The 25,336-nt window shown below is 39.3% G+C and overlaps 1 protein-coding gene across 2 annotated transcripts; it reads left to right on the top strand.

Moving 5' to 3' along the window:
- The first annotated feature begins 204 nt into the window (after positions 1 to 204).
- On the top strand, positions 205 to 21,007 carry LOC131355806 (butyrophilin subfamily 2 member A2-like). 2 transcript variants are annotated; one of them, XM_058394310.1, is made up of 13 exons: positions 205 to 286; positions 414 to 470; positions 3,149 to 3,499; positions 4,414 to 4,692; positions 4,920 to 5,018; positions 6,195 to 6,221; positions 6,928 to 6,954; positions 8,392 to 8,418; positions 10,128 to 10,154; positions 10,295 to 10,321; positions 17,104 to 17,130; positions 18,329 to 18,355; positions 20,379 to 21,003. In XM_058394310.1, exons 1-13 carry the CDS (start codon positions 283 to 285, stop codon positions 20,951 to 20,953), a joined length of 1,554 nt encoding a protein of 517 aa, XP_058250293.1. In that variant the 5' UTR covers positions 205 to 282; the 3' UTR covers positions 20,954 to 21,003. The 2 variants fall into 2 exon arrangements, with proteins under 2 accessions (XP_058250293.1, XP_058250294.1); XM_058394311.1 differs by lacking the exon at positions 414 to 470 and having other exon boundaries at positions 225 to 286; positions 20,379 to 21,007.
- Positions 21,008 to 25,336: the final 4,329 nt, after the last annotated feature.

Below are 25,336 nucleotides of genomic sequence, written 5' to 3'. Positions count from 1 at the left end.
CTTACTTGTACAAGTAAGAAAAAATACATACAATACAATACAATACAATACAATACAATACAATACAATACAATACAATACAATACAATACAATACAATACATTGGACTATTGCAATGTGAAGTAAAGTTAATTACTACATAGAGGATAGGGAAGCTGTAGAAAAACAGGTGTGACTAAAGTACAGGTTACACAGGTTACATGAATGAAATTGTAAGTGTTGACATAGACAAAGAGGCATTTACCATCGTCTCACTAAGAAAAGAAAAACATAAACTGAAAAATGAGTAAGTATTTTGAGTTTTTGGTATAATTGATGTGTGATCTAGGTTAAATTCTTCACCTAGTGTAATTCGTAAAGTATTATTAATCTTGTGAAAAAGACTGAGGCATTGATGATAAACTGTCTTTCAGGGATTATGCTTTGGTGTGTGACTCTGATTCTTTTCAGCTTTATCGAATCTCAATCAGGTATAACAACTCTCTCTGTGTGTGTATGTGTGTGTGTATGTGTGGCTATTCACTGTGAATTCTAAGCTTGTTTTTATGACTAAAGTGATTTTTGTGCCCTCTGAGTTGTACATTTAGTGAAGTTATTAAATCAGTTTTTGAGAGTTTCTGATTTCTGGAGTAAGGGCAACTTAAAAAATGTCTATATATAAATATAAATTCCTCTTTGTGACAATGATGGCGGCTACCAGTTGCCAACATGCTGGAAATCACAAAGCAAAATAGAAATGCATAAAACATATACATTAAACTGGCAGCATGCCCACAGAGGCTCAGAAACAACAGCTGCAAATTCTTCTGCATACTGTACATATCAACTGCATATAGATACACTATATTGCCAAAAGTATTCGCTCACCCATCCAAATAATCAGAATCAGGTGTTCCAATCACTTCCATGGCCACAGGTGTATAAAATCAAGCACCTAGGCATGCAGACTGTTTTTACAAACATTTGTGAAAGAATGGGTCGCTCTCAGGAGCTCAGTGAATTCCAGCGTGGAACTGTGATAGGATGCCACCTGTGCAACAAATCCAGTCGTGAAATTTCCTCGCTCCTAAATATTCCACAGTCAACTGTCAGCTGTATTATAAGAATGTGGAAGTGTTTGGGAACGACAGCAACTCAGCCACAAAGTGGTAGGCCACGTAAACTGATGGAGCGGGGTCAGCGGATGCTGAGGCGCATAGTGTGAAGAGGTCGCCAACTTTCTGCAGAGTCAATCGCTACAGACCTCCAAACTTCATGTGGCCTTCAGATTAGCTCAAGAACAGTGTGCAGAGAGCTTCATGGAATGGGTTTCCATGGCCGAGCAGCTGCATCCAAGCCATACATCACCAAGTGCAATGCAAAGCGTCGGATGCGGTGGTGTAAAGCACGCCGCCACTGGACTCTAGAGCAGTGGAGACGCGTTCTCTGGAGTGACGAATCGCTCCATCTGGCAATCTGATGGACGAGTCTGGGTTTGGCGGTTGCCAGGAGAACGGTACTTGTCTGACTGCATTGTGCCAAGTGTAAAGTTTGTTGGAGGGGGGATTATGGTGTGGGGTTGTTTTTCAGGAGCTGGGCTTAGCCCCTTAGTTCCAGTGAAAGGAACTCTGAATGCTTCAGCATACCAAGACATTTTGGACAATTCCATGCTCCCAACTTTGTGGGAACAGTTTGGAGCTGGCCCCTTCCTCTTCCAACATGACTGTGCACCAGTGCACAAAGCAAGGTCCATAAAGACATGGATGACAGAGTCTGGTGTGGAGGAACTTGACTGGCCTGCACAGAGTCCTGACCTCAACCCGACAGAACACCTTTGGGATGAATTAGAGCGGAAACTGAGAGCCAGGCCTTCTCGTCCAACATCAGTGTGTGACCTCACAAATGCGCTTCTGGAAGAATGGTCAAAAATTCCCATAAACACACTCCTAAACCTTGTGGACAGCCTTCCCAGAAGAGTTGAAGCTGTTATAGCTGCAAAGGGTGGACCGACGTCATATTGAACCCTATGGATTAAGAATGGGATGTCACTTAAGTTCATATGCGAGTCAAGGCAGGTGAGCGAATACTTTTGGCAACATAGTGTACATGCTGCAATCTAAGAAAACATCTGCAATAAGCTGAAAACACAGCATACATTTTTTTTATAGGAAAACAGAAAAATTTCAAAAGGACACGTTATATTAAGCTGCCTTCAAGTAGTATAGAGTTATTCTACTTCCCATTTCTGAAGTGGTAATACAAGTGTATTACTCAGTTAGCTTGCTAAGGATAAGGGAATTTTGTTGCTTATATACATGAATGAATATGAACAAATTGGCAAGCGTAATAAACAATAAAATTGGATAAGTAAGATTAACCTGTTCACATAAAGTGCATGTGTGCAACCTTGTGGAAACAGTGCAAGACATGAGACAGTACAAACAGATAATACCATAGAATTCAGTGGGGAAATTCATATTTACGATAATCATATGCACATGAAGGCAGCATAACTACTTGTCGGAGCATTTTATTTACTTTACTCAAGTTTACTTAGGTTTTAACAGTCTGTTTATTATTAACAGTGATGTTTGATGTAAACCTTTACTGCAGTTCTTCACTTGTACCTGCATGATTTTATGTATTGTACCATCGACACATGATTGGCTTATTGAATAAGTTCATACTGTAAATGAACAGGTGTACAAGTGATCCTATTAAAGTGGACAGGGAGTGTATATAGTGGTAGTGTTACACTATGCAACACAATCATGAAAAGTTAAAATGATAATTTTTTTGTAAAGGTTTGTAAACAAATTAAGTATTTTACTGAATTCATGTGTCTATTTATGTCTATTTCACATCTTCACCATTAAAATGACTACATAGCTAATAGAACATCATTCATCCACCAGAACAGTGTGACTCTGATTAGTGCCTAATGGAAACTACTCAGATGTATTTATCTTTAGTGTTTGCCATGAATGAGTGTTTTATTTGAACTTAAAAATAATCAAGATTTTTTTGACAAAAGCGAGTGTTTTCTGTAAAAACAAGTACAAACCTGCCTCTATGTTAAAAAATAAGTTGTACAAATAAATAAAGTCAATCTTGTTACATGCACAAAATTTATTGATATATTTCATCATCTTTTTTGCCCACAATTCAGAGCATTTAGAGTTGGTTGGTCCAGAAGAACCTCTTGTTGCTGTTGCTGCTGAAGATCTGATTCTGCCGTGTTTTATCAAACCTAACAGCAGTGCTGTGGACATGACAGTGGAGTGGTTCAAGCTACATGTAGAAGACTCATTAGTTCATCTCTATAGGGATCATGAAGACAAAAATGAAGGTCAGGCTCAGTCCTACAAAGGAAGAACATCACTGTTTAAAGAGGAGCTTAGAAAAGGCAACGCTTCACTCAAACTCTCAGCTCTCCGAGTCTCTGATGAGGGAGCATATAAGTGTCTTGTTGAGGACAAATCCTGGTCCGATGACATCACTGTGAATGTCATTGTCGAGGGTAAGATCTACTTCCGCACTGAAGGTTTATACTGTGAAAGTTATTGTTATTTTTACTATTAACTTTATATATATCAAATTCAAATTTTATTGGTCACATACGAAATCATACACCATACGACATGTAGTGAAATGCTTTTACGACTAAAAAAGAGTAAAAAAGAAAAATTTAAAGAGTGGACATGAAAAATAGGGGATATATATATATATATATATATATATATATATATATATATATATATATATATATATATATATATATATATATAATCTCTTTGTTCATGCATAAAGCTCTTTAAATCTATAGCATTTGAAAACCTGTTAAAGTGGGAGTCACTGAGGACTTTATTAGGATACAAATACTGGCTATATGCTCTCAAAACTGTCTCACTTCTTTTGTGTCATGGATTCCACAAGATGTTAAAAACATTCCCTTGAGATTCTGGTCTATATTGTCATGTTTGCATCTTGCAGTTCCTGCAGATTTTTCAAGAGAACTTTCATGTACACTAATTTTTAACAAAGAAGCAGCTAGAAAAACTGGCAATAAATGTTAATAAGTGTTTGTATTTTAGTCATTTGCTTGTTTGCCTAAAAATCACTTGCCTAACACAAATGCCATAGGTGCTGATATAATAAGTACTGTATATTTATAATGTAATATAAAACAAATATTGTTATGCTACTTCTATGATGTTTAACAAAATGCTAAAAGAAGTTGATCAGTAAAACAAACTGCAATTTTACAAAAACAAATTTTTGCCTTGTCTTGTTTTTAGTATTTAGTGTTGAACCTCTGTTGGGAAGATTACAATACTGATGTTTTATTATTATTGACGCTGATTTTCTAATTGATGTTTATTGCTGTTTGTTTGTACCATTAAAAGTTCATTTTTTTGTCTTTACTGATTGTAGTTCAGGGAAGCCACCCAGTGATCAGGATGGAGAGTTATGATAACTCAGGAGGGATTAATCTAGTGTGTGAGTCCAGAGGCTGGAAACCTGAACCTGAGGTTCTGTGGCTGGACAGAGAAGGAGTCACTCTGCCTGCTGAAGATACACAGATACACAGAGACACTGAGGGCTTCAGTGTGAAAAGACGCATCACTGTTTATGATTATAGCAACTCCAACAGGTTTTACTGCAGACTTCAGCAAAAACATCACATGATGGAGACAGAGGTTATCATCAATAGTAAGTGTCTATGATTATAAAACATGTTCATTTAGGTTAGACTGTAATCATTACAGATTAAGGTAATTACTAATGATGCATGAGCTTGATGAACACATTCTATTTACACATCTAAACTGCATTACCGCAGCAATGTTCTATGTAAGAGTATGCTTTATATGAATAAATTAATTTAATTATTTGGTTTCTTTAAAATATATGGTGTGGTAAATGTGGTTTCATTTTAGGTAAAATCTTTGATGCTTGGAAGTGGATTGTCGGGATTTCAGTCTCAGCATGTCTTATTGCTGTTGGATTGATAACTGCAGTTTTTTGTCACAAGAAAGGTACAATTTAAAAAACTTTATTTAATAACACCATAGAATTAAGTTATGGACTATACAACACAGCCATCTTTATTCAGGAGCCCAGTATATCTTTATATCTTATATATATAGATATATATTAGACATATATTTTCATGTTATATTTCTAAGCTGGTTATATAGCTCTTCGAGAAAGTTTCAGTTTGATCGAGACGAGAACATTTTTCAGTATACAGTCATATATAGTCATAGGGCTTAATCATTCACCAAATATATAACAGTATAAAAAGTGAAAACAATCATAAGCATTTTAGGAAAAATAAAGACACAATTACCTGCTTGTATAAGTGTGCAAAACCTTTTATTATTGTCTTCAGAATGAACCAGTCACATTCAATCTCATGTTTAAAAGTGATTTACCTCAAAATAAAGATCAGCTTCTTCTTCAAGACTGTCTTCAAATTGTTTTGGTTCATGTCACAAATAACAGGATTTCCCTCCAAAATGTATGAATGGACAAGACAAAAAACATTCCATAGAGGCTGTGAAGAGACTACATCAACATTACTAGAGACAGCAATCTCTTATGTTCTTAATATGTCTTGGATATGGGGTAGGGTGGTTGACAGAAGCCGTCAACAGAAGCACATCACCAAAAGACCACCATACCCATGACAGCGGAATAAGGGCTGCTTGTCTTCAGCCAGAAGTGCTAGATGAAGATAAATCAGCAAAGAAATGGTTTAAAAAAGATCAATATTTTTGATTGACCTAGCCAGAGCCAAGACCTGAATCAACTGAAACTCTGTGGGTGACCTGACGTGGGCCGTGCACAGGAGATGCCCTTACAATTTAACGGATCTAGATGGAGAGTCAAGGTGTGGCACACTAATAGATTCTAACTCAAAAACATTGTAGGGGTGTAATAAAATCAAAATATGCTTCGACAAAGTATTAGTTTGTTTTAGTAGTGTTAGTATTTCCTCTGGGATCAATCAAGTATCTATCTATCTATCTATCTATCTATCTATCTATCTATCTATCTATCTATCTATCTATCTATCTATCTAGTTTAGGGCAGTGCACTCTTACAGTGGTTAAACATTTTATACTTTTGTTTATATAGAATGTAGACAAAATATTTAAGACAAATTTGTTTAAATCAAATGTGTTTCATCAAATCTCTTTTATTCTCAGAGATGCAGAAGGAGAAGCAGTCCACAGGTTAGAATGAATTTTTGTGCTTTTCAGATCATACTCATACTGATTATGTTCTTGAGCAATCTATTGAAAGAACATCTATGAAACAATCAACAGACTCCAACCTACAGTCAGACAATTTAAATCTGTTAAACAGTGAGAGGTGTCTTCAGAGATGTGTTCACCCTAAATAAATGTAATCACAGAGATATCTGGGAAGTTAGGTTGTTTTGGATGCTGTAGTGATGTAGGTTTCACACCAAAAGTGTTTGAAACAGGATTAAAAAAATAATAACTGTTTACTTAAATTTTCCAGATTAGGGTGTATGTTGTTTGGTCAGAAGTAAATACAAATAAATGATTAAGATATCTTTATAGATGGCAATAGTACTGAACACAAAATCTGCCATTTTACCAGGGGTGAAAAGAAATTTTTGTTTCCATTTTATTGGCAGAAATTACAATCCAAAATTACTACCTATTGTGATGCCCAGTGATCCACTAGAAAACACAAAATGTCCTGAACTGAAAAAACATACTATACTGAACACAGAAACAGATCAAATCCACTCAAAATTAACTTGAAAGGAAATATTTAATTTTGTTAAAGTAGTTAAACATTTCGCAGATGTTTCTTTTGACAACATGTAACTATTACATGTGACATGCAAAAACATCTATAGCTGACTAATAACTGTAATATTAACATTTTAATGTTGTCTGTTTTCAGAGAGGCAGATACAGAAGCTGAATGCTGGTAAATATACCTGAACTTATTAACTATTTTATACAGTGTCTGCAGCACTGTGAGTTGAGAGCATGAGTTTCTGTCTGTCAACACTGCATGATATACTGCTGCTTTTAATGCTGAGACATCACCTGGAGTGTCTGTGGTTATAGGAAAAGAATTTCTTGGCAAGTTAAGGTAATCACTCATTTTTAAAGATATTGAAATGACAGTATAAGCAGAGAATATAAAAACAATTTTCAGATGGATAACTTACTGCTGAGATGGATGTAATTCACTGTCAGCAGCAATATTTCCCCCCTTAAAAATAGTTTTTGTTGAGTGTTGACTAGGCCATTATAAGTTGCACTTTATGTATTGATGTAGTACTGTAGGTAGTGCATGGAGGAAAAGAAAGAACAGTATCCTTCAGTTCTATATTTTCATTTATTTGGGTCTAAAAAGCAGCTTTGTGATCTTTACTATCTTCTGTAAACAAACAAATAACCTCAGATGACCACAAACAAACAAAATATTTAATATTTCATTTCATTTTTCCAAAAAAGTATATTTTTGCTAAAGAATTGCTCTGACAGATTATAGTCTATTGTGAGGACAGAGTGTTGTGTTTATGATTTTTGTTCCATAGTTTGTTTGAGAAAAGACACAATCATAGAACAGCTACAGAATCTGCCAGCCTCGACCAGCTGATTAGTCTGTATAGTCTTTTCTAACACCAGGTAGTTAGACCTAGCGAGACAACATCAAGACGATCCTCAGTTACCAGTTTTGATGATGTTAGGAGATTAAAATAAACATGTATAGCTGATGTTATGTACGGGATATCATTTAGTAGATCTTTTCAATTTAAGGGTAATAAAACCTAGCTTAGAATAAATCCTGACAGGTGCTAATAAACTAATTTTACTAGTTAGCTACTATTTTTGCTTAGCTAACAAGACATTTTATTACTAGTGTTTAGTTTGTAATGCTTGCCTTTATTTGTGTTTGGTGTGCATACAGTGCATGCATTGTACTGCTGTTCCTCCAGGTCAAGCTGATCAAAGAGCACTATGTAACTTATTAAGTTTATTTAAACAATAAAAACCCTTTTTTTCAGTTTGAATGATCACTCAGTTTTAAAGTTCACTCAATTATAGCTACACCTGTTCAGTCTATATTTCATACTGATGTCAGTGAAATATGATGTTTTGGTTAAGCAAGGTTAATTGAGAAGAGATTTGTTTACAGTGTACATAATCATAATGCTTAATCATTAACCAAATCTATAACAGTGTTTAACCAAATATATATTCATGTATAATTACATTTCATAACTGCAATCTGATTTGTGCTGTCACTCTTACAGTGCTTAAACGTTTTATACATTTGTTTAAATGTAGACAAAATATTTAAGACAAATTTGTTCAAATCAAATGTGATTCATCAAATCTGTTTTATCCTCAGAGATGCAGGTGGAGAAGCAGTGCACAGGTGAGAATGAAATTTTTGTGAGATCATAGTGATTATGTATTTGAGCAATATACTGTATAGAAAGAAAATCTATGAAACAATCAACAGACTCCAACCTACAGACAGACACTTAAAATATTTTTAACAGTGAGAGGTGTCTTTAGAGATGTGTTGAAACAGGATTAGGACAATATTAACTAACAATATTAATATTTTCCAGTTTGGGGTGTGTGTACATTTGTGTGTGTGTGTTTGGTCAGAAGTAAATACAAATAAATGACTGAGAAGGACTACAATCTTAACAGATGACATAAGTGCTGAGCACAAAATCTGCCAATTTAACATGGGTGTATAGACTTTTTATTTTCATTTTATTGACACAAAATTACAATCCACAATTTACAGCCATTGTAATGTCAGATGATCCTCTAGAGCAGTGGTTCCTAGCCTTTTTCTCAGGAGACCCCTATTTTAACATTCAAAGATTTTGTTGACCCCCCATACTCCCCAACCACCATTATTACCACAACAAACACACTAGCAGATGCATAACACTTAGTGATGCTACAGTGAGCTACAACATGCTCTCACCACAGATTACACACTCAATTTTTACCTTGTCCATTGCTTCACTGAAACCAAATTCAAGATAACTGTCCAAATAAATCCTTGTTTTCTTTTCAGCGCATACATTTTTCTCTTCTCCCTGGCGTTTCTCCATATTCGCTTTATCACATCTTTTTGTTTGTCCTATGTGTGTGTGTGTTTTTTTTAAACTGTGCCTGTCTATTCCCACTCTTGCCATACACAGTGTAAAATTCTTAATGTTAAGGAAATTATTTCTCATATATTGACCATTATTAAAATAATACAAATGTAATTATTTATCCTGCTGTTTAAAAAAAAAAAATCATGTAACCCTCAAACTAGAGTGAGCTCGGTGACCCCTGTGAAACTTTAGTGACCCTAATGGGGGTCGCATCCCCCAGGTTGGAAACCACTGCACTATAGGACATATGGCATAGCATTTGGCATATTAAAACAATATTACAGAAAGCAGGAATTAAATTGCATTAATGCTTATAACTCATTTCATGTTAAAAAAATGTTTGCAGATTTGTCTTCAAAGGGAAAAACAATGATTAAGTATTATAATGAGTTGGCTGATTAAGATATCTGAGATGTGTTTTTACAAACTGAAAATTCCTGACACTTAGAGAAAGCTGTAGAAGGAACACATTGTGCTTCATAATACTGTAATAAATATACATTTGATTGACACTTTAGTTTGAGGTCATTACATTGATTTGTCTGGCAGTCATATGGGCTTCATAAAATCAATAAGAATGTCCTGTAATAGGTAGATATCACAGTATAGGGCAAAAATGTGTTCACCTGCCTTCTGTGAGATACTAATTTACTCTTACAAGATCACAGAACTGAATGATCAGTCCTTTTGTATACATTTTTAATGGAGCTTTGATCTAATTCAGATTTTTATGAATAAAGCTGACATGCCAGCCATATGAATGATTTTAATGCCATCAAATAATAATAATAATAATAATAATAATAATAATAATAATAATAATAATAATAATAATAATAATAATACATAGTTTTTCATGGGGAACTGCCTGCAGGACCAGTTGGTGTTGGATAACGTTTTCCCCAGAGTAAATTAAATTATATAACTGTAATATTAACATTTTAATATTGTCTGTGTTTAGAGAGGTGGATACAGATGCTGGAAGCTGGTAATTATACCTTAACTTATTAACTGTTTTATACAGTGTCTGAAGCACTGTGAGGTCAGAGCTTGAGTTGAAATGTTTAAAACATTTAAAACAAATGTGATCAAATCAAATGTGTTTCATCAAACCTGTTTTATCCTCAGAGATGCCAAAGGATGAGCTGTACGCAGGTGAGAATGACATTGTTGTGCTTTTAAGATCTTATCTTTATGTAATTGAGCAATATATAGAAAGAACCTCTATGAAACAATCAACAAACACCAGCTGCCTGACAGACAATTAAATCTTTTGAACAGTGAAAGGTGTCTTCAGAGATGTGTTCAAGTCAAGTCAAAAAGCTTTTATTGTCATTTCAGCCACATATAGCTGACGCAGTACATAGTGAAATGAGACAATGGTTCTCCAGGAACCTTGTGCTACCTAAGATAACATAACATATAGCTATAGAACAAAAACAACAACACAGAGCTAAGAACAGAACGTCTGTCCTAGCTACATAAAGTGCAACATGTGCAACCAGGTGCAAACAGTGCAAGACAGAAGACAGTGCAAACAGAAAATTAAAGAAAAAACTACACAAAACAGTCCCAGTGTAAGGATGCGCCTGAGGCGGAAGCATTAGATTCCATATGCACATTTATTTAGCAGGCAGAAAGCAAACTAAGTCAAAATCACTAGCTCAGGTCAAAAATACCGGGAAGTAAAAGGCAGATAAATATAAAACAGCGAGACAGTTCAAGGTCAAGAAAACTGGCAGGGTCAACACAGTAATCCAATACAGAGGCAAGGCAAAAGTCATAGGTCAGATAAACAGGCAAGATCATACACAGAACAAACTTAAAACAATACAATACAAATGCTCAGTATGTCACATAGAACGACACCTCATGAACAATGGAGTGTGCATGTGCCTTAAATGTCCGTGGGGAAACCAGGAAGTGAACCATGTGATTAATCAAAACTCGGGAGAGGGATCCCTCTGGGGCTCAAGGTTCTGGCGAGACAACCAGACACACAGTGCCAAAAAAATATCCAAACAAAAAATATGCAAACTAGAAGAGCTGGAAACCATTTTTTTTTTTTAACGTTTATGCTTGTAACCATATACATATAGCAGCAGTTCAAAGTCAAAGTCAAAGAAGCTTGTCACTTGAACCATATATAGCTGATGCAGTACACAGTGAAATGAAACAATGTTCCTTCTGGACCAAAGGTGCTACACACAACAAAGACAAAGTACAGGTGACGCAGACAAACAGAGCTAAACATAGAGATAAAACTAAACTATACTTAAGGTGCAATCTTTAGAAACTAGACATACAACAGAAGTGCACAGGATGACAAGAGAAGACAGTGCAGACAAACAGGACATATAACACTGACTCTGTGCAAAAGAATAGTGTTGACAGTGAGTGCAAATATTAAATTGACATGTAAACAAGATCAATGTAAAGTGTAAAGTGTAATGTAAAGTGACATATGCGTGCAAACAGGACAATTTTTTGTGTGTGTGTGTGTGTGTGTGTGTGTCTGTGTCCAGCGCAGCTGGTGACAGTATGAAGTGTGCGAAAAAAGCAGTGGCAGCAATTGAATAAGTGTGCAAATATAAGCATGTAAACATTGCTAAACATAGTATGGGTGGAGTATTGAGTGGTGTGTGTGTGTATATGTATTGAGTGGTGTGTGTGTGTGTGTGTGAGTTGGTACAGATCAGTTCTGGATGTTGAGGAGCCTGATGGCTTGAGGAAAGAAAATGTCTGGTTATGAGTTCCCAAATGCTTCGGTACCTCTTTTCAGATGGCAGGAGGGTGAAGAGTGTGTTTGAGGAGTGTGTAGGGTCATTCACAGTGTTGTTGGCTTTGTGGATGCAGCGTGTGGTATAAATGTCTGTGAAAGAGGGAAGAAGGGACGCTGCTGGTGTAGCTGTTCGCCCATCTTCTCACTTGCTCAAGACATGTTCAAACAGTAACCAACAGAGTCGCGCATCATTGACGCCATTTTATTAATTTTTAGAGAAGGGCTATAAGTTGAATACCAGTAGAAAACTCTTATCACACCCATAATCTGCATTAAACTTGGAAAGAAGAGCGAAGAAAACTTGAAGCATATAGAATGAGAAAGTTAAATTACAAGCAATAAAAAGCAGAAAGAACAAGCATCCTATTAAAGTAAGTAACGGAAATATTTTTTTTTAATTACTAGTTTCTTTGTTATTTTTTTAAAATTTTGTGTTCAATTTGTGCATATTTTATTTTTTTTATGACCACAATACTTATGGTGCGAATTTGACACCATACTGGTTTCTACACACAATTCTTGAAAAGAAAACGGTAATAACGTTCTAAACAGCATCCTACAAGTATCTAAGTTGTCACGAGGCCTGAACGCCAGAGGGAGCCGTCGCCCGAATATTAACTGTTTCTGTTCACTTCCGGTTCTATGACCTATATAAACCGCACGCTATCCTAGTTTCATTGCGAAGCATTGTTTCCTTTGTGTTACCTGCCAAGCCTTGATTTATCTATAGTCTCATTTCCTCGTGTATGACCTTGCTCGTTTTTCTTTTGACTTCGTTTCTTGGACTAGCGTTTTGGTTTTGACTTTCTCTTCCTTGCTTTCTGGTTTTCGACTCTATCTTTTCTGTGACCTCGACCAAGATCTTAGCCTTTGGCCCTTTACATCATCCGCATATGGATTCTAATACCCCTACGTCTGACGGTACGTTACAGAATGCTTCGCCAGAAATGAGTCCAGCGGATATGCAAGCGGCACTGTGGCGGCGACCTCCGCCTGGTAAGCTTGAATAAGGACGCGCTGCCGCCACAGTGAGGGCAGCTAACCACCAGCTCCAGCAGCAGCCACTGGATCAGGCAGCCGCCACCGCACCAGCGCATGACAGCCGCCGCGAACTTCCTCGTTTTGCCCTTCCTGAGAAGTTTGACGGATCCGCCGATCGTTGCCGAGGTTTTCTTCGTCAGTGTGATAACTATTTCGCTCACCAACCTGAGGCTTACCGCAACAAAAGAACCAGGTGCGTGTTCATATTATCCTTACTAACTGGTAGAGTGCTAGATACCAGCACTGGTATAGTGCTGGTAGAGTGCAGCAGCAGTTTGGGATTCTGACCCCCAAGTTAAATCATCCGCGGATTATTTCGCTAATTTTATAAGGGAAGTGTTCGAATACCCAGCGGGCGGCAAGGATGTTTCCATTCAGCTGCTGGAATTACGCCAGGGGAGGGACGCCGCCACGGATTATGCTATAAAATTCCGCACGTTGACAGCGCAGTCGGGATGGAATGACACTGCACTCATGGCGGTCTTCCGCGAGGGGCTCAACCCGGAGTTACAAGCAGAAATGGCATGCCGCGACACGAACGTCACGTTGTCCCAATATATTTCCACTGCCATCCGTCTGGATAACCTGCGTCGCCAGCACCGCCCTACAGCCGCCACCTCATGCCCCCTGCCGCGTTATAAAATGGAGGAGCGACCGCACACAGAGAATTATTCTGAACCCATGCAACTGCCACATCCATGGCTACAGCTTCATGACCCAGACATCTCCTGGAAGGACGGTGACCTCCGAAAGTGGGCCCCTTTTTGCATAAAGAAATGTTTTTTGAACCGCACTCCACGTCCATGCCTCGCTACTTCCATTGAAAGCCCAGCCTCGTCCAGCCCCACTTTGCTCCCTCCTGAATACTATGAACTACGTGAAGTGTTTAGTAAGGAAAAAGCAGCCAGGCTCCCACCACACAGACCATGGGACTGCACCATTGAACTCCTCCCCAATGCCGTCCCTCCCAAGAACCGAGTTTACCCTCTCTCCATCCCAGAAAAGAAAGCTATGGAGGACTACATCGAAGAAGCCCTTGCAGCGGGTTATATACGACCCTCTACATCTCCGGCGGCGGCGGGTTTCTTCTTTGTGGAAAAGAAGGATGGAGGGCTCCGCCCATGCATTGACTATCACGGTTTGAACGCTATCACCGTGCCCTACCCTTATCCTCTCCCCTTAGTTCCAACCGCCCTTGAACAACTACAGGGGGCCAAGGTGTTCACCAAACTCGACCTACGCAGTGCCTACAACCTGATCAGGATAAGAGAAGGAGACGAATGGAAGACTGCTTTCCACACCACTAATGGACACTATGAGTACCTAGTCATGCCGTACGGGCTCACCAACGCCCCGGCGGTGTTTCAATCCATGATAAATGAGATATTCAGGGACATGCTCCACAGCCACGTTATAGCCTACATTGACGACATTTTGATCTACTCAACGGACTTGAAACTACATGTTTCCCACGTTCGAGCAGTCCTCCACCGCCTGGCAACCCATAACCTCTTCGTGAAGTTGGAGAAGTGTGAGTTCCACCGTTCCTCCATCATGTTTCTCGGTTACGTGATTTCACAAACGGGGGTGGAGATGGACCAGTCAAAAGTATCCGCGATCATGTCCTGGCCTGAGCCCACCAATATTAAAGGCCTCCAACGATTCCTGGGGTTTGCTAACTTTTATCGCCGTTTCATCCGGAACTATAGCACCATAGCCAGTCCCCTGACCTCGTTATTAAAGGGGAAACCACAGAAACTAAAATGGACTGATCAAGCCCGAACAGCCTTCGATAAGCTTAAGCACAGCTTCTCCTCCGCCCCTATACTCCGACATCCACGACCCGACTTACCTTTTACAGTAGAAGTGGACGCCTCGAACAGCGGGGTGGGAACAGTACTTTCTCAACGCCAACCAGAGTCCGGCAAACTACATCCCTGTGCCTTCTACTCTCAGAAACTAACACCGGCGGAATTGAATTACGACGTGGGCAATAAGGAACTTCTAGCTATGAAGGTGGCCCTCGAGGAATGGAGACATTGGTTGGAGGGGGCAGCTCACCCGTTCCTCATACTCACAGATCACCGTAACCTGGCGTACCTCCGTGAAGCTAAGCGCCTCAACCCACGCCAAGCCAGGTGGGCCTTATTTTTCTCACGGTTCAAGTTCACGGTCACCTATTGTCCCGGCACAAAGAACGAGAAAGCTGACGCTCTCTCCAGAATCCATGAGGTCAGCGAATCACCCTCACACCCCAGTAGTATACTCCCACCATCCGTTTTAGTAGCCCCCATTCGTTGGGGTTTCATAGGAGAAATCGAAAGGGCTTACACCTCCGAGGCTCCCCCCCAAATTGTCCCCCCTCCAAAAGTTATGTTCCCACCATGTACCGTCTAAGACTGATCAGGTGGACGCACGAATGCCCCAGCTCCGGCCACCCCGGCATCCATCGTACGGCCCAATTGCTGCGTCGCACCTTTTGGTGGCCTTCTCTTCACCAGGATGTGGAAAGGTTTGTACGTTCATGCTCTGTCTGTGCCCAGTCCCGAACCGATCGCCATCTGCCTGAAGGCCTGTTGGAGCCCGTACCCGTCCCACGCCATCCCTGGTCTCACATTTCTATTGATTTTCTCACTGACCTCCCCAACTCACAGGGTTTCACAACCATCATGGTTATCATTGATCGATTTTCCAAGGCATGCAAATTAGTTCCCATGAAGGGATTACTTACTTCCATGGAGACCGCCGTGGTAATTTTCCACAACGTCTTCTGGAATTTTGGGCTCCCCGAGGACAGGGGTCCACAGTTCACCTCCAGGGTCTGGCAGGAGTTCTGCAAGCAACTGAGAATCAAGGTCAGTCTGAGCTCAGGATACCACCCCCAATCTAACGGGCAGGCCGAACGTCTGAACCAAGAACTAGGAAGGTTCTTGAGGGCTTACTGCAGCAAGGAACAGCATCGATGGAGTGAATTCCTCCCATGGGCCGAATACGCTCAGAACTCCCTCACCCATTCCTCTATGGGGCTGACACCCTTCCAATGTGTTTTTGGCTATCAACCACCCCTGTTCCCGTGGTCCGGGGAGCCCTCTGATGTCCCCGCGGTGGACAAATGGTCCAGGCGAAGCCAGGGGATCTGGGAACGAGCCCATGTTCGCCTTCATCGGGCTATACGTAGACAGGCGATGCAAGCCAACCGCCGACGCCAACCCCACCCTACCTACCAAGTGGGTCAAAAGGTTTGGTTATCCACGCGCAACCTGAAACTCAAGCTGCCATGTCGTAAGCTCAGCCCCAGGTTCATCGGCCCCTTCAAGATCATCCACCAGGTCAGTCCCGTCTCGTTTCGCCTAGAGCTGCCCGCCTCCTACCGCCTCGCACCCACCTTTCATGTATCCCTGCTCAAGCCCTATCACAAGCCACAGACCGTGGACCCCTCTGCCCATGAGCCACCCCCTCCCCTGGACACTGACGGTTCCCTCGCCTATCGGGTCCACACCATTCTTAACTCGCGTCGTCAGGGCCGCCGCCTCCAATACTTGGTGGACTGGGAGGGATATGGCCCGGAGGAGCGATGCTGGGTCAATGCAAACGATATCCTGGACCCCACTCTCATAGACGAATTCCACCAGAACTTTCCCCACAGACCCGCCCCTCGCCCGAGGGGACGCCCTCGACGCCGAACACCTGGAGGTGTTCTTAGACGGGGGGGTTCTGTCATGAGGCCTGAACGCCAGAGGGAGCCATTGCCCGAATATTAACTGTTTCTGTTCACTTCTGGTTCTATGACCTATATAAACCGCATGCTATACTAGTTTCATTGCGAAGCATTGTTTCCTTTGTGTTACCTGCCAAGCCTTGATTTATCTATAGTCTCGTTTCCTCGTGTATGACCTTGCTCGTTTTTCTTCTGACTTCGTTTCTTGGACTAGCATTTTGGTTTTGACTTTCTCTTCATTGCTTTCTGGTTTTCGACTCTATCTTTTCTGTGACCTCGACCAAGATCTTAGCCTTTGGCCCTTTACATCATCCGCATATGGATTCTAATACCCCTACGTCTGACGGTACGTTACATAAGTAGAATCTCTAACATTAATGTTTTTTCTCTTTTCAGAAATGCAGAGACTGAGTATGGAATATGGTAATTACATCTGTGTTTGTAAACAATTTAGGAATTTCTGTGAGTGGAATATATAGTTTCCTCCAAAAGTGTTGAAATTATTGAAATTCAAGGTCAATTCTATTAAGTGTATTTGCTATAACTGTAACTGCTGTACACTTTGGTTTGAGATTAACATGCTTCAAAAGAAGAGAAATTCAGGCTCCATTTCCTAACATTTACGTCTAGATATAATTCAGAAAATGGCAGTTTTTGTTTGAACCTATGCCTTTTATGTGATAAAAAATGATTGAAACATGACTGACATGTGGTCCATGTTGCTCAAAGGTGCCCTGTTAGAAATTTACTTTGTTTATAGATTACTAAATGTTTTCTCTTGATCTGAGCACCAAGTTTCACCTGTGAAGCATTGGGTTTAGCCAATACAACATTTGAAAAAAGAAAGAAACTGCTGGTGTACTGGTGTAGCAACCAGACATGGAACAGACCAAAGAACTCAAAAGCAGCTGATGACAGAAACATGTGGAGCTGTGAAGAAAACCCCAATAAACAGCATTCAGTAACATCACCAAGAACCTCCAAAGAGCAGAAAGTATCACAATGCACTGGTCAAGAGCAGAAATATATTCACAAAAAAGTACAGAGATCAGCCACAAAAGTTCAGGAATAAAAATTAATGAGTAACAAAGTGATGGAAAGGAAAAAAGTATAATCCAAAACATGGTGGAGGTTGTGTCATGGCTTGGGCTTGCATGGCTGCTTCTGCAATGGGCTCAATAATCTTTATTAATGATGTAACTCATGACTGTAGCAGAAGAATGAATTCAGAAGTTTACAGAAACATTCAGTCTGCCAATTTACAGAGAAATTCACCCAGTCGAATTGGGTGAAACTTCAGCATACAGCAAGACAGTGACCCAAAACACACTGCCAGCTAAATGATGGATCGGGGGAACAGTGGAATATTTTAGATTGGCCAAGTCAGTCACCAAACCCTAACTAAACTAAGCAGCATTTTACCTCCATTTCACACCTAAAACAAACAATAACTGAAAAAGGGGAAATACAAGTACTGAATGCATCACAAAAGAAGAATGCACCAAATGTATAAAAAATGAAAAAGAAAAAATCTTATATACATTAGTGTATATGTTATGTTGTGTTTTGTTTAATGTTAATTTATTTGGACATCATTTAATGTTTAATTCCATATTTTCAGTCTTATTAAAGAAGAAGCAGTATGCAGGTAAGAACAATTTTACCCTTTCATCATTACAGTTAAAGGCCCCAGGTTAAAACAGTCCTAACTGTGAAAATACGGCACGGGACTATTTAATGGATAAAAAATATACAAAATAGCAGCTAAATTGTGTTGTGACTTGTGACCACGTCAGGCTGAACACAGACACACCAGAGATGAGCGTGGTGAAAAAGGTGCTTAAGTGAAGGGGCGGTGAGAAGTTCTGTATTTGGTGATGCACTCTGTGGCAGTGGCTTCCAAGCCAGGTGAAGCAGCACTGAAGCAGCATAACAGGAAAATGCATGGCACAGCAGGTTCAGTGTCATCCTCACTGTTGCCTGTGGGTTATTGGATGCAGAAAATTTAACTGCCAACTTAATTTCTGTATCTACCTGTGAGTGCTGCACCCCATGATACTCTCCCTGCTTCTTATGGAGGGTGCGGTATACTGGTCACCACTCTGATTGACTGCCCACTTAGAGGGCTTCCATCGTCCTACCCTGCCACCACATGCTCCTCTGCTTTCCCAAACAGGGGTGTAGAAGTGTCACTTTCTTTTTAGCTCCCGTGTGGTAGTCATACGAGGAGTGTGATTAGGCCACATGTTGGCAGTGGCATGAACTCCGCAATTACAATAGATAGATTGCAGTAAAGAGAATGAGACATTTTTTGAAAATGGAAAGCTGTACAGGAAACCAGTTATTATTATTATGTTTTTTAATAACACATGAAACCAACAACAAGGTACCACAAATCAAAAAGAAAAATGATGATGATTTAAAAAAAATTGTGTACTTTTTAAAAAGTAAACTATTCTGGTTAATCACATCATGTGTTGAATGACATGGTGTCTAGATCATGTAGCTAAGCTAGCTAGTCTGGTGATGGAAAGAGCTTTTTCAGCTTTTCTGACTGTTTTGTCTTCTGTATTTAGACTATTAATACTTATTCATATAATTAATTTTATAATAATCTGTATCATAGATGTTAAAAATATATCTGTTTTGTTGTGTGATATTTGTTGATACTATTTGAGGTGTATTTGTGTGTGAATGCTTTTACCATAGTATCATTTTTTAAAATGAATAAAATCTAACGAGAGGCAGAGACAAAACCAGAATACAGACAATAATCCAAATAACTAGAAAGTCAAACAAATTCGAAACCACAAAACACCAAGTGCAAAAACCGGCAAAACACTGGATCAAACACGTATGTAGCAAACAATGGCTCATTACAACAGCAAAACTGAAAATACTTCTCAATGTCAAATCAAAGACATCTAAAAGAATAGACCAGACACATCCGCTGCTCCCATTGGCTGGTGCAGTGACTCTGAAGTGTGTTGTAACATTCTGTGTCTCCTGACATTAAATGCACCCCCCAAAGGTTTGAGTTCAAATTCCACTATTTTAGTAAATCCCTGTTTTTTCCCCTTCACTGTTCAGCTTTATGATTTGATTGAATTCAGCTTCACTTGTAAAGATGAAAGATTCTAGATGTTAGTAAAACATTGTGTGGAAATAATGAATTATTCTGAAAGATTGATTTGTTACACCCTGTATGAGTAAAAGTGATGAGTATAAAACTCTTTGTCTATCAGAGCTGAATGTTGTTGTTTTGCTGGACAAAGACGACTAAGAGATTTATAATCATACAGTTAAAAAGAATATAAAATCATACAGTTTTTCTCAATGATTGACTTTAGATATTTATCACTAGAGATAATCGCTGAACTTATTTTGTCCTGCAAGTTTTTCCTCAAATGTTTTTCTCTCATGTTCTGGGACTCTTTATGCATTTCCTGAAAAACAAAAATTACAAATTCAAATAAATCACTAAAATTTCAGAAGAAAAACATTTCATATTTATCTTTGACAGACTCCTATTATAAACTGTACAAGTTTGTTTCATTTTTTTTTAAATCTTCTACAAATCCTCTTATAAATCCTAATGAATATGATCCACTGGATGATGATTTAATATTTCTACCTGCATACTCATATCACACTCTGTGTGTTTCTCTCAGTGGATGTGACTCTGGATCCTGATACAGCAAATCCTGAACTCATCCTGTCTGCTGATGGAAAACAAGTGACATATGGAGATGCATGGCAGAATCTCCCTGATACACCACAGAGATTTAGTTATCCATGTGTTTTGGGAAAGCAGAGTTTCTCCTCAGGGAGATTTTATTATGAGGTGCAGGTCAGAGCGAAAACTGACTGGTTATTAGGAATAGTGAGAGAAAGCATTAACAGGAAGAGGTGGATTACAGAGAAACCTCAGAACGGATTGTGGACTGTGGTACTGAGGAATGAGAATGAGTACAGGGCTCTTGCTGGTCCTGATGTCTACCTCACACTGAGAGAGAAGGTAGAGGAGTTAGGGGTGTTTGTGGATTATGAGGAGGGTCTGGTCTCCTTTTATGATGTGAAGTCCAGATCTCATATCTACTCTTTCACTGGTCAGTCTTTCACTGAGAATCTCTATCCTTTCTTCTGTCCTTGGTATAATGAAGATGGTAAAAATTCAGCACCACTGATCATCTCTCTGTATTTAACACTGAATGAATTTCACCTCACAAATTTAATAATCTATTAAATGTTGAAAATAAAAAATATTTTACATATTTTAATTAATTTTAGAAATGTATATTCTCTTTAAAGTGCTGTGTGTGTGTGTGTGTGTGTGTACAGATTATTTAAATTCCTGGTTTTAATTGTAATCCTACAGTCTGTTATGTTTATGATTCTATGACATTATGATTGTGTAACTTTGTCATTACAAATCTCACATTAATAAAGATCATTTACACTTTGCTCTTGTATTTCTTACAGAAATAAAAAAAAAAAAAAGAATCCTCTATCTGTTCTAAATTCTGTCATCTGCAGGTAGAAAGGTGAAATGACAGGGTTGTATACATATATATATACACTACCAGTCAAAAGTTTGGACACACCTTTTAATTCAATGTTTTTTGTTTAGGGATTTATTTTCTACATTCTAGAACAATACTGGAGATTTCAAAACTATGAAATAACACACATGGATAAATCATAAATCATATGTAATGACAGCAAAAAACATTCAATTGTTATTTTAAGACACGACGGTCAGGTGTTCTGGAATAGTTCTTGCAAGAACAGTATTGTCAAGTGCATTTGCAAAAGGAGGAGAAGAGAAGTTCATTTAGAGTTACCAGCCTCAGAAATCACCAATTAACTGCACCTCAGATTAGAGCCGTTATGAAGGCTTTACAGAGCATCAGTAGCAGACATATCTCAATATCAACTGTTCAAAGGACATTATTGTGTATTTCGGCCGCCTTCAGCATTGTTTTACAATGTAGAAAGAAATAAACATCAGGAAAGACCATGGAATTAGAAGGTGTGTCCAAACTTTTGACTGGTAGTGTATATCTCTCCTCACAACAGGTCCCACTATAAGGAGATAATCAGTGTTATTCACTTCACCTGCCACTGGTTTAGTATTATTTTAGATCACTGTCAATAGCTAAATTAAAGCAAATTAATGTGGAATATAATTTTTAATCACGATCAGATCAACTCACGCTGAAGTGGTTGCAATTAACTTTTGATTTAATGATCATTACAGAATTGATTTAATGAAACCTGGCAACACTTTAAAATGTTCAAAATATATCATGTAATGCAGAACAATATAAAATAAAAAAAATTACTATAAATAAAGTAACTACAGGCTGAAAAAGTGTAAAACACTGATTTAACATCAACTTTGTATATTTTTTATAAATAATGCAAAAACATTTATCCAGTAGTAGATCAGATAGTAAAGTTGTGAATTAAAGACCTTTACTAAGTACTAAAAAATATGTCTTACACTAAGTAAATTAAGATTCTTCCTTAACAAACTTATTTATCTTCTGCTCTGCCTTCATACTCAGCTAGTGAAAACGTTGACAGATGTGCAGATTCAGGACCGACTGATGAGGATAAAAGAGATTAAACACTCAGTAGAGATCAGCAAAGTCAAACATGACATGAGTTTATATCTGCTACAATCAATAGTTTTCATTTTAATTTGTAGAAAATGTATTTTCTTAAAAATTAGTTCACAATTCACTGTTATGTGATAAAAATTAAAATATGTTCCTTCTTTAGAGAAGTACAGAGAAAGAGAAAGCAGACAGTGTTGAAGTCTTCACTGCTCTGATTCGCTCCATTGAGAGAAGTCAGGCTGAGCTGCTCGAGGTGATGGAGGAGAAGCAGAAAGCAGCAGAGAGGCAGGCTGAAGGACTCATTAAAGAGCTGGAGCAGGAAATCACTGTGCTAAAGAGGAGAGACACTGAGCTGGAGCAGCTCTCACACACTGAGGAGCATCTCCACCTCCTACAGGTCAGTGTTCCTCTCTCTGCTCACTGGCAATGCAGAACATTACAGAACAACACTCACCATGCTGAGGGATTTCTCCTCTCTCCTGCTCTACTGTAGATTTACTCCTCCATGTGCAGCCCTCCACACACCAAGAACTGGACTGAGATCAGTATTAACACTGTGAGGACAGCTCTGTCTCAGCTTCAGCAGACTCTGAATAAGAAACTCACTAAATTATATTGTATTTTATGCTTGGGAAATAAGTCTCTAATAATAAACTGTCATGCAATATTTTGCTAAATCGAAATAAAAAAATACCAATAACTGATCTGTCAACAAGAATGGACCCAAGTGCAGGAAGCCAGACAGAAGTCAGGTAAAGGAGTTTAATAAGGGCAAAATGGCAAACAAAAGATCCAGCAATCAGTGTGTGGCAAGCAGCAAATAAAGAACAATATCCCAGAGAGCAAGATGCACAAAGTAGCTTAACCCCAAAACTGCACGGCCGATGTTAATCCTAAGAAGTAATAGAATATAATCACAGTAATCCATATGTGGGGCAAAAATCCAAAGTATATATATAAATGTCCCTCTATATTTACATTCAGAATGGTTCCGGAAAATTCCCAGTAGCAGTGAAAACAAAATTTTAAAGTTCTTCATGACAAACTTTGATGTTGGCTTGACAAAGCAAGTTATCATAATGTCTGATATCGTAATGGCTTTTCAGAGGTAAGTGGATAGACAGGTTGCCAATACATTTGGTGGAAAGCAGACAGATAGGGTGGCGATCCGTCTGGAGGCGAGTGGATATGTCACCAGGATACATGTCACGCAGTTCCTCACATTATGCTGAGCGTTTTGATATGTCACGTGCATGTTGCAGTAATTTTGTGATTCCCCTTATTTTGGGGGTTGGCGTGCATGTGAAGTCACCAGAACACATGTCACAAAGTTCCCCTCATTGTGCTGAGCATTTTGATATGTCACATATCTATGTTGAGGTAATTTCACAATTTTGTTTATTTTGAGGGTTGACCTCTGGTCTAGGAGGAACGTTGTTTCATTTCACCATGTCCTGCATCAGCTATATATGGTTGAACTGACAATAAAGCTTCTTTGACTTTGACTTTGACAATCTAAGCAGGGTAGTCCGAGCTTTTCTCCAAACTCATCTGCAACGCTTGACTAAGGCGAGTGCAGAGGGGACTGAGGCCTCTAACTCCTGAGGAGCAAATAGCAGTTGTTGGTAGCCATAGGCAGCCTGGAATGGTGATAACTGTGTGGCAGATGATGGCAGGAAGTTATGGACAAATTCAACCCAGACAAGGTTGGAGGACCAGGCAGAGGGATCTTCAGAGCAGAGGACTCAGAGTTTTGAGTGTCTCGAGTTCTTGGTTGAGACTCTCTGTCTGGCCGTTGGTCTGGAGATGAAAATCAGGAGATAGGCTGACGGACACTCCCAAAAGCCGGCAAAATTCATTCCAAAATTTAGAGTTGATTTGGGGCCCTCGGTCCGAAAATATGTTGCAAGGTAGGCCGTGCAGATGAAAAATTTGTTGGAGCATGAGTCTCCTTGGCGGAGGGGAGCTTGGAAAGTGGTATGAAGTGGGCCATCTTGGAGAATCTATGAAGTACCGTGAGGATGGTGATGTAGCCTGAGTAGAGACCAGTTACAAAGTCCATGGAGATGTGGGACCACGGTCTCTTAGGTACTGGAAGAGGGTGGAGGAGACCCGCAGGTGGGGTCTTAGGGCTCTTTTGCTGAGACAGATGGGGCAGGCCACCACGAAGTCACAGACATCCTTCCTGATAGACGGCCACCAGAAGCATTGCAGGAGCACGGCCATTGTGCGGGAGGTTCCAGGATGGCAGAACAGGCAAGAGTTGTGGCACCACTGGAGAACTTGGGAACATAATGGTTCAGGGACATAGAGCTTTCCCTCAGGGCAGCTGTTGGGGGTGGGCAAGTTGAGACCATCTGGGAGCCAGCGAGAGACAGGAGTGTCCTTAAATAGTGTAAAAGAGTTTAAGAAGAAAGCATCTGCCCTGGAAGTGCTAGATCCAAGATGGCTGCTGACCCAGAAGTGCTAGCTGCAACAGGACAGGGTAAGGTGAGCTATGACATGATCTGAAATCTAATGAAAGTGATTTTTGTTGCAACTAGTTGAAGAGGATTTAGCAGTATGCAGGTACAGGAGGTTTTTGATTTCCTCTAATCTTAAAATGTAGATGTCAGCATTACACCACTGCATCATCAGACTTATTTTCATCTGTAGATATCTCCAGCTTGGAAGTCTTAAAGTGTCTCTCATTATCCTCCTCACTAAAGCTCCATTTTACTGCCATGCACTAAAGCCCTAAAACCCTTTTCTACTTTAGAAAAAGTTCTTATATTTCACTAATAAAGTAATACAGTTGTCACATTACAGGGCTGAAGGAGGATGCAAGGGCAGAAGTACATTAATTAAGAACAAAAACAACTAAGTTGTGATGCAGAAACTGAGCAAAACACAACACAGCTGAGCATAATCCTGGTACATAAGGGTACATAACAACCTGGTACATAACAACCAGTTAGAGGACAGGAGCTGACGTATTAGTTCCTCAGGAGCTATTGATTGCACAA

Source organism: Hemibagrus wyckioides, linkage group LG07 (assembly GCF_019097595.1).
Source record: "Hemibagrus wyckioides isolate EC202008001 linkage group LG07, SWU_Hwy_1.0, whole genome shotgun sequence".
NCBI lineage: Eukaryota > Metazoa > Chordata > Actinopteri > Siluriformes > Bagridae > Hemibagrus > Hemibagrus wyckioides.
This window is presented reverse-complemented; position numbering and strand designations above follow the sequence as displayed.

Bases quoted from the DNA above. Each gene is read 5' to 3' on its own strand.
- LOC131355806 (XM_058394310.1), top strand. The intron at 471-3,148 runs GTATAACAACTC...CCCACAATTCAG, and splicing joins CTTTATCGAATCTCAATCAG to AGCATTTAGAGTTGGTTGGT. The intron at 6,222-6,927 runs GTTAGAATGAAT...GTCTGTTTTCAG, and splicing joins GAAGGAGAAGCAGTCCACAG to AGAGGCAGATACAGAAGCTG.